The sequence below is a fragment of the Mollisia scopiformis genome (genome assembly GCF_001500285.1).
Source record: "Mollisia scopiformis unplaced genomic scaffold LY89scaffold_25, whole genome shotgun sequence".
Classification (NCBI taxonomy): Eukaryota; Fungi; Ascomycota; class Leotiomycetes; order Helotiales; family Mollisiaceae; genus Mollisia; species Mollisia scopiformis.
Window position 1 is genome coordinate 257,302 of NW_017263605.1, and position 12,281 is coordinate 269,582.

General features: G+C 48.1%; 4 protein-coding genes across 4 annotated transcripts; all 4 read right to left on the minus strand.

The window, feature by feature from the left end:
* Window positions 1–316: 316 nt before the first annotated feature.
* On the minus strand, window positions 317–2,868 carry LY89DRAFT_596131 (Rho GTPase activation protein; the record flags this gene model as incomplete). Its single annotated transcript, XM_018209899.1, has 5 exons — window positions 317–477; window positions 529–2,122; window positions 2,183–2,431; window positions 2,479–2,612; window positions 2,667–2,868. 5 exons carry the CDS (start codon window positions 2,866–2,868, stop codon window positions 317–319), a joined length of 2,340 nt encoding a protein of 779 aa, XP_018065046.1.
* Window positions 2,869–6,424: 3,556 nt separating this feature from the next.
* Window positions 6,425–7,817, minus strand: LY89DRAFT_739689 (uncharacterized protein; the record flags this gene model as incomplete). The annotated part of the gene is made up of 2 exons (XM_018220490.1): window positions 6,425–7,130; window positions 7,222–7,817. The coding sequence occupies 2 exons, from the start codon at window positions 7,815–7,817 to the stop codon at window positions 6,425–6,427; spliced, it is 1,302 nt and encodes a 433-aa protein (XP_018065047.1).
* A 1,790-nt stretch (window positions 7,818–9,607) lies between these two features.
* LY89DRAFT_689341 (acyl-CoA N-acyltransferase) lies at window positions 9,608–11,333 on the minus strand. The gene is made up of 3 exons (XM_018215890.1): window positions 10,991–11,333; window positions 10,623–10,854; window positions 9,608–10,353 (listed from the first exon to the last, which is right to left on the minus strand). The coding sequence occupies exons 1-3, from the start codon at window positions 11,113–11,115 to the stop codon at window positions 9,640–9,642; spliced, it is 1,071 nt and encodes a 356-aa protein (XP_018065048.1). The 5' UTR covers window positions 11,116–11,333; the 3' UTR covers window positions 9,608–9,639.
* Window positions 11,334–11,423: 90 nt separating this feature from the next.
* LY89DRAFT_689342 (ankyrin) lies at window positions 11,424–12,210 on the minus strand. The gene is made up of 3 exons (XM_018215891.1): window positions 11,928–12,210; window positions 11,671–11,811; window positions 11,424–11,609 (listed from the first exon to the last, which is right to left on the minus strand). Exons 1-3 carry the CDS (start codon window positions 12,084–12,086, stop codon window positions 11,475–11,477), a joined length of 435 nt encoding a protein of 144 aa, XP_018065049.1. The 5' UTR covers window positions 12,087–12,210; the 3' UTR covers window positions 11,424–11,474.
* Between the last annotated feature and the right edge of the window lie 71 nt (window positions 12,211–12,281).

Genomic DNA, 12,281 nt, shown 5'->3' on the forward strand with positions numbered 1-12,281 from the left:
GAAGCATAACCACCCAACCATTAAGACAAGGATATGTCGGACGAAGACAAGATCAAAGAAAGTAGAAAAAGAGGTATAGTGCCCGAGCCCGCAATGTGTCGTTCGTCATTGTACGCCAGCCCCAAGTCCAAGTAAGCAAAGTCCGCTGAATATCACCACGCATCGCATCTCAAGATAAGGAATGCCATCCTTCCAGCCAGCCGCCAGGTGATCGATACAGATCTCTCCAAGTCGATTAAACAAAGTAGGAAGAAGAAACTGGCAGTATGTCGTGGTCCACTTCGCTGCCAAAGTGAAATGTCTGCCAGAAATCACCTTACCACCCCTTTTTCCTGGCGAAACGCTTGTTGAGCAACGCTAACACTTTTGGCACATTGAATTGGACGTATTCCAAATCGAGGTCTTCCTGGTTGTCCTTCTGCATTTCGAGAAGATCGTCCAGCTTGAGATCGAGCTCCAAGAGGCCACGATTGCGACCTTCATATGATGTTAGCAATGATTCATTTCGGTTTCTACAATCCAACGTACCTTTGTAGTGAAGTGAGATGACAAATGTCCCTGGTAAAGGACTTGTGAAGTTGAAGTAGATATTAGCCCTCCGATTGTCAGGCACGTTACTTTTCTGGATGACTCCTTCTTTTTCCAGTGCCTGGTGAGTGAATTTATATGGACCCAGGACTTGATGTTTCTGTTGCTTCCGCCTCGTACCTTCACTCTGGCTGCGAACATTATGGAGATAGCTCTTGTAGGTCTCAAGCTGTCCCACAAGATACGTGTTGTGGTCACGGATCGTCTTGAAAACTTCCTCGAGCTTCTGTGTTTCGATGACCACACCATCTTTGAGTGAACCAAGGTGTTGCAGCTCTTGCTCAACCTCATCTCGGAGGAGGCTGAATTGATCGGACTTATCGATCACCTGAAGCTCCTGTAATTGGCTGAGTAGCTCCATAGCACGAATACCTTTTCGCACCATAACTGCATCGTTGCGGGATGTTGCTGCAGCATCTGCTACCCGTTCAAGTCGAAGTGGTCTCCGTGCAACAGCGCTGTTGGTTGGAATTGAACGCATGATCTGCACAAATGTCGACTTAGCTTCCATAAAATACACTTCTTCCTGTGTGATATCGAGAGCTGCGGTAAGGTCATCGATTGCAGTCTCCCATTTGCTGAACAGAGGCAGATTGATTGCCCTATTCTCCTTTCGTGGTAGTTGTGCAGGAGCTGGCCCAAGATCGTTCAAGATCACGGCAAGATGGGAATTCTCATCCTTGTTCAGCTCAGAGCTGTGCTTCTCCAGCAATGCATGAGTTGCGTAGACCTCGTTCAAAGTGATCGACAATTCCAAATCTTTCTTGGACAACGCCACATAATTGTCCATCTCCAAGCTTTCATAGAAGTCTTGCACTTCACAAAGGTCAAGCATGAACTTGTTGACTCGTTCCTTGTTTTCTTGAACGAAAGGTTGGAGCTTAGCCATATATGGCTCCTTCGCATAGGATGGCTTATTGGCAAGGTTCTGGAGCATCTTGGCGATCAAAGTTAGAGTCCGCCTTGGTTTCTCTGCGGGAGTTCCTTCGATGAGCATGTAGGATTTGGGTGTTACAATAGCGGGATTGATGAAGCGTAGGAAGAAGAACCCGCCAATGAGTGTGCAAATAACTTGATCATTCGCATCAGGGTATTTTCGTTTCGTCAAACTTCGAATTTGTTTGCAGATCCATCGAATACCATATGGTGTTTCTTCAAGGCCTTCAATGATGGTTGTCAAGAAGCCATTCGCGATTTCCATCAGCATCGTTAATCTTGGCTCAATGATGGCTTGAACCTGTGGGTTTTCTGCTGCTTGCTCAGCAGTCACACCTTTTGGCAGTGTGGCGGGTAGACTGCCAGTATCTTCTTCGATCTGCTCAATCATTCGCTCGTAGACTTTCAATGGGTTAATCTCCAGATCAAGGTCTCTCAGCTCGATCAAACCATTAATTCGATCAGCTAGCACCGTCTTCAGGTAGCTCTGTCCTGGACCTCTGCGTGTATATGTGGTCATCATTCGAGAGACTGGGGTGTTTGCTCGAAGTAAGGAAGAGTATTCTGGGGTATTATCGAATTGATATGTTAAAACAGACTATGCAAAACAATGTTAGTAAATCAAGCGCAATGAGCTATACGGAAGCGTCGGACGTACCTGAAACATGGTAAGCAGTAAATGTTCTTCACGACTCTCATATTGGTTTCCATAAATGGTGAACATAACGGTTTGAAGGAGAGAATCTATCTCAGCCATTGTGACAAGTCGGCAGAGATGGGCGATATGACGAGGTTCGGACTGGAGGAGGAAGAGAAGGTTGCCATATTTCTGCGTCTTTTCATCGTTCGGGAAGAAACCTTCTTGTAAATCTGCAGCATCTTCCAGATGGCTTGCAACTTCATTTTGCTGCCAGGCGTTAGCAACAGGCTGGGACTTTATGATTTTCTCCTCACCTCTTCCAGTGCCATACGATTCTGAATTAGCAAAGCTATCCGCGAGTCAAGGTACCTGACATCTTTCTCTAGAACGAAGTTCTTCTTCGATTGTGATGAGATCTTGGACTTGAGGTCGCGCAATATTTTCTGGGCTTTCGGAGGACGTTAGCAATGCGACTCACGCAATCCATAACGGACGTCTGTACCTTTAGCAAGATCATCCTCGATCTCTAAATCCTTCTCATTCGCAGACATCGACAGGTACAGCGTGGTCATCGAATAGCGCTTCGATTGACGGACCGACCTGCCTCCATCGTGAGACGACATGGTGTTCTGGCGTGACACTGGCTGGAAAGAGGAAGAGGACGCAGTTGACGCCCTCGACGGGGTCTGCAGCATGACGCTCATTGTTGTTATGTATCGTGCGCAGAATTCTGAGCGAAGTCCCAATTAATTCGAAAGTTTCAATGGTGTTCGGTATTTCCAGGGCGTCGCGAGTTTCACGGTCCAGCGACAAATGCGAACTTGTCTGGTCAGGAACAAAGAAAGTGAATGTCTGCCAACGGTCGTCGGCACAGCTAATGATTCGTGATTATGATCGATTGGATTTTATGCCGGTCTCCAGGGCTGCGATGTGCGAAGGAAGGGAGAATTGGACAGGATTGCGTGGTCGTGTGGGGTAGGGCAATCCGAGGCTTTTGATGAAAGGTTGTGACTCGATGTCGATGTCGACCAGCGATCTTCGATGAATATCAGGTACAAGACGGCAGGCCGCCTGTTCCCTCAGCCCGAGTTTCGATGACTCGGTGGATGTGAGGCCTGTGGCGTCGACAGTTGTGATTGTTTGGTGGTGTACCGCACAGTGCTCGCTCCTGTCTCATCAGTGGAACGCGACAAATTGTGGCCACACGGTTCGGATGATCTGCGCAAAAGGAACGACGAGTGTAGGCGCAACAGACGGAGGTGGAGGCGGAGGTATTCGTAGAGGGTTGGGAGTGCCAGATTGAAGAAGTTCTTGGGGGTGAAGGAAGAGTGAAGGTTGGCACCGCTGAAACAGCAGGGGTCGAAGAACGACCGACTTACAATGGCGAGGAGGAGCACCGACACGGCAAACCTGCCGGACAATCAGCAGTTGAGAAAGTCAATCAACGATACAAAAAGTAGATTTGTACTGCTGTAAGTAGTTGAACTGGCTTTTGAGACAAAAATTTTCATCTAATCTATCCTTGTCTACTACCTAGGTATTCTCTCAGATCTTTAGTAACTCTAAAGTTACTCGATATGCTAATATAAAGCACTAGTGATGCCGAGTAGGTCTGTCTGATTTCACCTCTCACAGTTCTCGAGCACAACTCCGCACCACCAGCACCTCCACACCTGCTTTCTGTACGTCAAAATGCAATCAGCGTTCCTCGTCTGGTGTTACCGGAAAGGGACTGCTAGGAACCCGTTATGAGCTGCCCCTCACTCTGCCGATCTGTCCTACCCATCGTGGCACACTCTCCTGATGATGTCTTCAAAAGTAATCAGCGTGGGTCCTTTTGAAGATACGGCAGGCACCGGTGATCCCAAGGCGTGCACGGCCATGTTCTGAAGCACGTGGAAAAAATAGATTTCTCAGTTTTTATCTTTTTTGTACCGGCGGCGCAGCAGGCGAGGAGGAAACAGGTCTAAATCCAGAGCGTTTCCCGTCTCAGGTGCTCACTTCTCTCGTTCTCACGGCTATCGTGCTTAGAAGGCCACTATCAGGTTGCTAGCGGCTGGTAAATGTCACTTGGGCCCAGATTGCAAGCTTGCAGCAACGCTTGTACCTGACGAAGGGTGCTAAGTAGTACACCGGCTCATATATTGACGAACATGGACCAGCGGTGAGGGCGAAGTACGACTCTGCTGCTAAAAGCTGTCAAAAACCTTGGAACTTTGCAACCCTCTCGTCCCAAGTCCCCCTCCAGCACTTGGACCAGCCTCCAGCTTTGATCCTGGACCAGCTGGGTCCAGGCCGTCCGCATTCAGCGGACGATGAAGTCGGTTCTGGCTTCCGCACGGGAGACTACGTCAACCGAATTTCCTGGTTCCTGAAAGAGGTCCGATGGTACCTGGTTTGGGAGAGACACCAGGGGAGATCAGTGCCCCTGAGCTCGTAAGCGGCCATAACGGCTGTCTGTAATGACTGCCGAGAACCACTTCTCACAATTCCTGGTTTTGCAAGTGCCCAGGTCCATGAACAAAAACGCCACATCATATGGACAAAGTTCACAATCGAGAAACATCAAGATGCAAGCAGTCGAAGCAGGCAAGGGGCGTTTCCACTTTAGCCCGATACATCCGCATGCATTGTTTGGCGCCCAATCGACTCTCGTCTATCAGCGACTATCAGCGTCAGTTGGTCCCAGCGTTCTCGGCTTCGGCCTGCGGATGAGGATGAACATGAAAAGGGGGGCATCTTATGATCCAAGCCACACCAAGACCATCCCATACCGGCCAAGTTTCTTGATGCTCTTGTTATGGATCATAAAACTCTCTCGGCTTACTCCCAGAACGGCCCGCTATCAGCAAAATCAGCATGGCCGACCAAAACTTAGATACATTGCCCTACCCTCGTATTATCATGGCTGGCTTCATGGCGGATGCTGCGGATTCATGGGATGAATGATGATCAGGTGCACATGCAGTCAAGGGATGACGAGATAGTCGTGCTGCTCAAAGCCACTTTCTCCACCCCCACCACATCTGGATCGCACAACGACAGTACGTACGATTGCACGGCCTCGACTATCGAATTCTTCATTACGGTAATATCACCTCATGCCTCGTCTTATCAGCCTGAAAAGGAGACTTTCCCACAGGGGCGCATGTCACTGCATCATTGAGATTCAGGTACAGTGCAACCTCACCCCACAGACTTCACAAACAACCTGCTCGAAACATACAACAAGTACATTTTGATTACTAGGACCGACCATTAGTCGTACCCGCTCCCGCATAGGGGGTCCTAATCGCTGATCCAGGGGACCCAGCGCCGCCGTGCTTCTGCAGTAACCCATTGCCCTATATGCGAGATAGCCGCCACCCAGCTCGAAACGCGCGACAACAGCCCTCCTCGGATCCTGCTCAATCTCCTTGGGGGAGTGTGGGGCCGCTCCCGTATCTGCCAGGGCGAGACTAAGATATGAAAGTTTGTCTCACTTCGATAAGATTGCCCATTTCTGGTCAAGACAAGATAGTCTCATCCCATCGTTTGGTTTCCAAGGATTTGGAATCTGTAAATAGCTTGTTTGCTAAAATAGGTACATATCTGAGCGTTTATGTTTTACTTGACAGGTGAAGGGGTTGGCTTCAAGTCTGTGCCCACGCGTCTTGACAGATGCAGGTTCGCACTGTCCCGTTAGTTCTTGCCGGCTCCGATTTCGATCGCCTTAGTGGGATATATTCCACGTCATGGCCACGAATTCCTTCTTTCCGTGTTTACTATCTTCTTCGCCCGCTGTTTTGATATCGAGTCTGGAGTCCGTACAAATATTTGTTCAACATTAAAAAGTCCGAGTGGATCATGTTTTGAGCAATAGCTGGCCAACCTTGTGTTCAAGTCTAATCAAAGAAATGAAAATTCGCATCCCAAATATGTGCCTAAGTTGTGTGTCGTTGAGCATTTGGGAAAGTGGCGGCAGAAAGTCCTTTGCCCAGGCAATTGTAGTAAATTGGTTGATGACGAAACTCTAGCTATTTGTAAAGTTTGAAAGAAGTGGATGAGCGCTGATCACAGGCTGTAACTTTGCGGAGTTCCATTTACTTGAAGCTCAAGATAGGTTTAGAAATCTGAGGTGAAAGAATGCCCGATAGAAGATTTGTTGGAGATTAATCCTTGTTGAGCGCTTGTTGTTGGACCCAAGTTGGTGTCTACGGGATTGAACAATGCTCTAGTACTGCTAGCACACCAGCCGTGTCATATAATTGTGCACATCACCTAATCTCCAAATCGAGGCTTCGTGTGTGGTTGGAAATCGGCCGACATCTTCCACCAAGCTGGGAAGCTTTTTCTCTCCAAGTTTTGATCGTACCAATCGAGGATCAGGAGTGACTTGGAGATACGTCCGTTCCATAAGCTTTGGATCAGTTTTTGTGCACCCCAACATCTTCCTTTCTGCGCCAGCTCCAAACGACCGTCATCGGGCATACGAGTTCTTGTAGCCAGTCCTGAAAACACCGTGGCCGAAAGAATTGGAACTCGTCGTATCTTGTAGCAAAGGTAGCAGTCTGCAGGCCGTTGGTCCATGGGACAGTGGAGGCGTAAGCAGTTCTCCATGAAGCAGGTTGAACACACCTTTACGCTGTGTTCGAAAATGCTGGCACCCATGGTGTTTACTGGTCGGCCCTCATCAAAGGCCAGGATCCGCCCAACGCCTTTCAAGTTGATGATCGTACAGTCTCCGGACGAGCCGCACATCCCGGAAGTCTTTCCGGTGATTCTGTAAAGCAGACTCGCCCAACTCAAGACCCGAGAGAGCAGCAAATTGTACCCTTCCCAACATATCCTGTCCTCACTTTCGATCAGGTTGCCCTCATATCCATGCAATTCGCTGTCCCATTCGAAATCCCAACGCGGGTGTTGCTCGACACAATACCAGCAAGAAAGTTTCTCTGCCTTATCTGTACCAATGTCATTTTCGAGCCTACGTACCAGAACCAGTTAGCATCAAAAGAATATTTCTGCAATCCAGCAGAAGATAATTAGAACTCTATCATCCGAGACATATCACTCACCTTTTCCATAGCTTCATCCGCATACAAGGTGAAAATACACCAGGACACACCTCCATCTTCCACGGCCTGTTAGCGACCGCCGACCTGATCCGAAAGGATAGACAATCACGCGGTCCCCCGAATTCCGATCTCCCTCCAACCTCGACATTATATCCGATAACCTCGTACCTCATCCTCCGATTCACAGCCCTCAAACACCACAGATCCACCTGAGACAAATATCGTCCAATTTTCTCCAAGATATCCGTCGGCAATCCATCCCCTGCCTCATCTTCTCGGACAGCTCTTTGCTTTTTCTGCGCTGCTCGAGTTCCGAGCTGCGCACTGGTTTCATGGAGTCGATCCCAGTCAAGATCCAAGTCTACGCATTTGGTGTACTCGACTTTTTCTGCTGCCTTGTTGTATAAATGCTGCAAAACTCTCAGGCTTTGTACGGGCGGGAAATCGTCTGTATAACCAAAAGCCACTTCGTGCGGAGGCAAGAGCCAGGGACGACGTTCGACTGCTTTGTAGTATGGTGTCGTGAACCAGTTCTTGGTATTGTGTTCTTTGTCTGGGCTAGGAGCCGACTTCTTTCGTCCGAGGGTGAATCGCATTTTGCGTAGTCGATTTGTCGAGACTTCGAGATATGGAAAGTACAACAGTGTTGAAGAAGAATGGAAAAGGAAAGAATTCAAATGGCGAAGACTACGGTGTTGTGCGAGCTAGAAACATCTAGTGTATCTAGAACAATCACTTGGTGACGAACGACGCTTGGGATGGCGAGCGTTATCTGTCAGGCGGCTCGTCCCGAGTTTGCTGTTATATGGACCGCTTACGAGACGGACAATAGCATTGTTCGTCCCATGATGCAATCAGCATATTGGTAATTGTTCGTCGCCGGAAGAAAGTAGTACTTTAGTGGCTTGTTAGTTATGCTTTTTGGGTCCGACATTGTGGGTCCCTATTGTTAGGATGTCCCAGATTTCATTCACCCTCCACGATCTGTTCTGGTAGACTGAACAAGATTCCATGAGGTGGAGGGATTGCTGTGACAGTTCGCTGCAACTCCCGGTTTACGGCCTTGCATTCAGACATCGCTGATATCAGACCTCGTTGGGTGCTCGGGATTGCATGGCCAACATTGGAATCGCTCTTGGTGGCTAGGTCGTCGATAAGGTCATCGATTTCCCCCAGCAACTTCAGTCTGTTGGTCAAGACGGAGTTTATGGACTGTGTTATCTTCTTGACAGGCTCTCCAACACAGATACTATGGCCTTCAGAGGAGCACTGGCACCACCACTATGTCAATATTTCGGCTAGGGACCGATTGAAGCTATTGCCCGTCTTCCCGCAAATACAGTCTTCTCGAAAAGTCCGTCCGATTCCTATTATCTAAATCCTTTTGTTTTTGTTTTTGTTAAATATTAAAGCTATAGATGGGCGAGGACCGATAGTACATTGCCTCGTGCTTTCACCCCCAAGTTAGGAAAACAAGTCAGACAATCTAACAACGTCTACGCATCGTCCTTGATAAATGTATATATTTCTAGTAAATTGAATGTCAGTAGCGACGATCAAGTTCCAGACATCTTCCAACGCAGTAGTATGGAGTCGATGGTGATCTCCGTTGATACAGGCCCCGCTCCATCTATTAGCGAAGCCCGGAGAAGACCTCCAGGTCACCTGTTAGGAGATAGGCTCGCGCCTGCCTCAGCCCACCATATTAGTCAGCGGCTGGCCCTGAAGGCCAGGCCCTTCCGTAAAATCAATGGATCATCCTTCATCACGTACTTGAATCCTACCATCACCTGAGGATATGCTATTGTACATGATAGGATTGGATAACCGTCAAGGTCCATAAAGTAACTTACTTAGCTGACATGTTCAGTATCGTGAAGAAGAGAAAGACGACTATTTTAGGAAAGAATATCTAGTGGATAATGTTGGTGACAGTATTAGTCATTGGTATCTTCACGACGCTGTATCGCGAGCTTTGTTAAGAAATCTTTCGAGATCGCTTAGATCTTCATCTTCAGTGAGTACCTTTTGTGTTTAACATTACAAATGTCTGTCTCAAGAATGTATATAACAGAGCTTATCAACTCGGGCCGGATCGGTGAAGAATCGAAGACATGGGAAACCTGGAAATAGTTATTCTTGTTTAAGACAAGTGGAAACGTGACGAATTGAAACTTATAACCAGACATAGGGCTAATCGAGAGTACAAAATACAAGATAATATACTGAAACGTCCAGAATTCACAACGCTGCCCGACAATTATCGCACTTCCCTCTCCGAAAAGCACCCGAAATAAGGGCACATTTTGAATTTCACAATGAACGTACTTTTCATAAATAATTTCTAAAGAAGAGATTCTATTCCACTATCCCACATCTAATAATCTATCCTCACCTCTCACATGGAACATCCTCTCATCAAACGGGCCCTCCACCCCCCTTCCTAACCAAACACTGAACCAAAAGCTCCTTCCCCCACATCCCCTTCATCTCCTCACTCACAAGCCGAAACCCCACCTTCTCATACAACCGTCTCGCAGCATCCAACCCCTTAAACGTCCAAAGAAGACACTCCTCAAACCCCTTCTCATCACAAAACCCAATCGCAGCCCCAATCAACCGCCTCCCTATCCCCATCCCTTGCATCCCGTCCGCCACAACAAAGAATCTCAACCGCGCAACCTTTTTTTCCGTTTCAGCAGCGGCGGCGTAGTTGCCGTCGATCCAGACGCTGCCTACGGTTTGGTTGTTATTAGAGGAGACGGCAACCCAGGCTTGCGACTTGAGGCCGTCTAGGCGGGGTGCGTGTTCGGCCATTTCGGCGGAGAGGTTGGTTTCGAATTCTAGGCCGAGGGCGTAGTATGCGTTGTAGAAGGACATGTGGAGTTGAAGGGTGCTGGCGACTAGGCCGGGGCGGTAGCCGGGGAGGATTTGGATTGTTGGTTTGGGGGCGAGGTGGAGATCAAGAGGTGGGTTGGTGATGGTGGGAGGGTTGCTGGTGCTGGGGGAGTAGTTGAGGCGGGAGGCGCGGAGAGCAGTGGCGTAGGCTGTGATGCCGGTGAGGATGGTGGTTGGTGAGGTTGTTGTGGGGAGTTTGGCGAGAGCACTGGCTACTTGGTGGTTGCCATACTCCTGATTTGTATCTTGTCAGCTTTGTTATTTGATACTTGAAGAAAAATAAAAATCCTTGTTCGATTCCAGACAAGAAACCAAGAATAAGAACGGAATCAGAGACCGACAATATAATCGCCCGAACTTCTTTTCCATTTCCTAGACAATGACAAGTGTGAAATCATAGAAAAAAATAAACCGACAATCTAATCCCACAAAACGCTCTCCCATTTCCAGACAACAACTTGAGCAAAAATACGAAACGGACATTAAGAAAACCAAAAACTCACATTAACAACCCTAACAGTCTCCCTCCCCTTCGCACTCAATACCAATCTCTTTACCCTCCCATCACCCTTCCCAGCAGCTCCACCATCAAACTCTTCTTCCAATTCTCCAGCTTCGACGAGTTTCTTCACTACACGAGACACGGAGCTCTTATCTAGGTTCAAGGGCGCGCAGAGCTCTGCGCTCATTAGGCCTTCGTTGAGAGAGATTTCGATTAGAGCGTGGACTGCTGAGCTGGGGATTGTTAGTTTGTGACGGCCAGTGGAATGAGAGGAAAGGTATGGAGATGTAGCGTGTAAAGCTAGAAAGAATGACTGAGGGTGCATGGTGGGGGACTGAAGGGTAGGTGGAAGATTGAACAAAATCTCACGCTGGGTACGAAGTCCCCGCGGCTTCCGTGCTCATGAACCCCCATTCTCGGACCAATTGGCGGGAAAAGTGACGAATTTCTGAGATGAGGCCTCCAGCGACTTCGTTGGTTGTTATGCTGCCCATTCTGAAGTGGGTGCTTTTGTATAGTATAGAACTTTGTTGAATTGGATGAAAGCGAATGGGAACGGTGAGGAAGAAAGGAGGAAGGGGGGAAGCGTGGATGGTTGTGCGGTGCAACGATATGGGTGCCTTCCCGATCATGCGCCTGGCTGCTGGCAGGCCGAGATCGGACGATAAGGAAGAGAGAAGGAATCAATCGGATATGACAGGATAGGGGACGTGCAGGAACGGGACCATCTATTGCCCGAGATTCCGAGGAAAGAGTCACTCGACGGGCAATACAATGCAGTGAAATCACAAATGTGACACGGATCCAAGGGCAGCGCCGTGAGCCCGAACCCTGTTTATTGCTTTTCCCTAACTCATGAGGCTGCTTTTCCTCTTCCAGGAGCACTCTCAAACTTCGCTTTCCACTTATCTTCCTGCTTGAACAGCACCACGGCTTCCAATGCAGATGGCTGCCCATGGTCTGGATCTGCACCTCCTTCTAATAATGTCTGTTTGTTTATCAGTATTCTTTTGGAAATCAATGATTGGAAAGAGGTTTTGTGAATGTACCTCGACAACAGCATCTTCGCCCTTGAAGACCGCACCTGCAAGCGGAGATTGACTCCGGTCGTTGACTCGATTCGGGTCTGCTCCATGATCCAACAAGAGCTTGACAAGTGGTGCGTGGCCGTGGTAAGCTGCTAGCATTATCTGTTTTCTGTTAGTGTTTGGTTCATTGGTGGGTTTTATTTTTCAAACTAAACGTCATGGAAAGGCTATATTCGCAGTAGAAAGTAAAACGAGAAGAGTTGAAGAGAAGGACCTACTAAGCTATCTCCCTTCTCATTTGTCATATTTGCTGGTAATCCTCTAGGCAATGCTTGCTCGAAAATATCAACCTGTCCCGAGCGAGCTGCATCATACATTCGTGTGGCAAATGCAATTGCTTCGGGTGGAAGACCTTGAGAAGCACCGTTTGTTGCCATTGTCCGAAATGTTTTCAACAACTTCGGTACAATGAAATCATAAATATAAACAGAGAAGGAGATGAAAATAATATCTAGGTATGTAACAAACTCTTAGCATACTTGATATCATAAAGCACAGTAAGCCATTTATGGAGGGGCACTAAAGCGTCCTGGTCCGTGCCAACCCACCAGCATGCTGTCATCAAGAGCTCG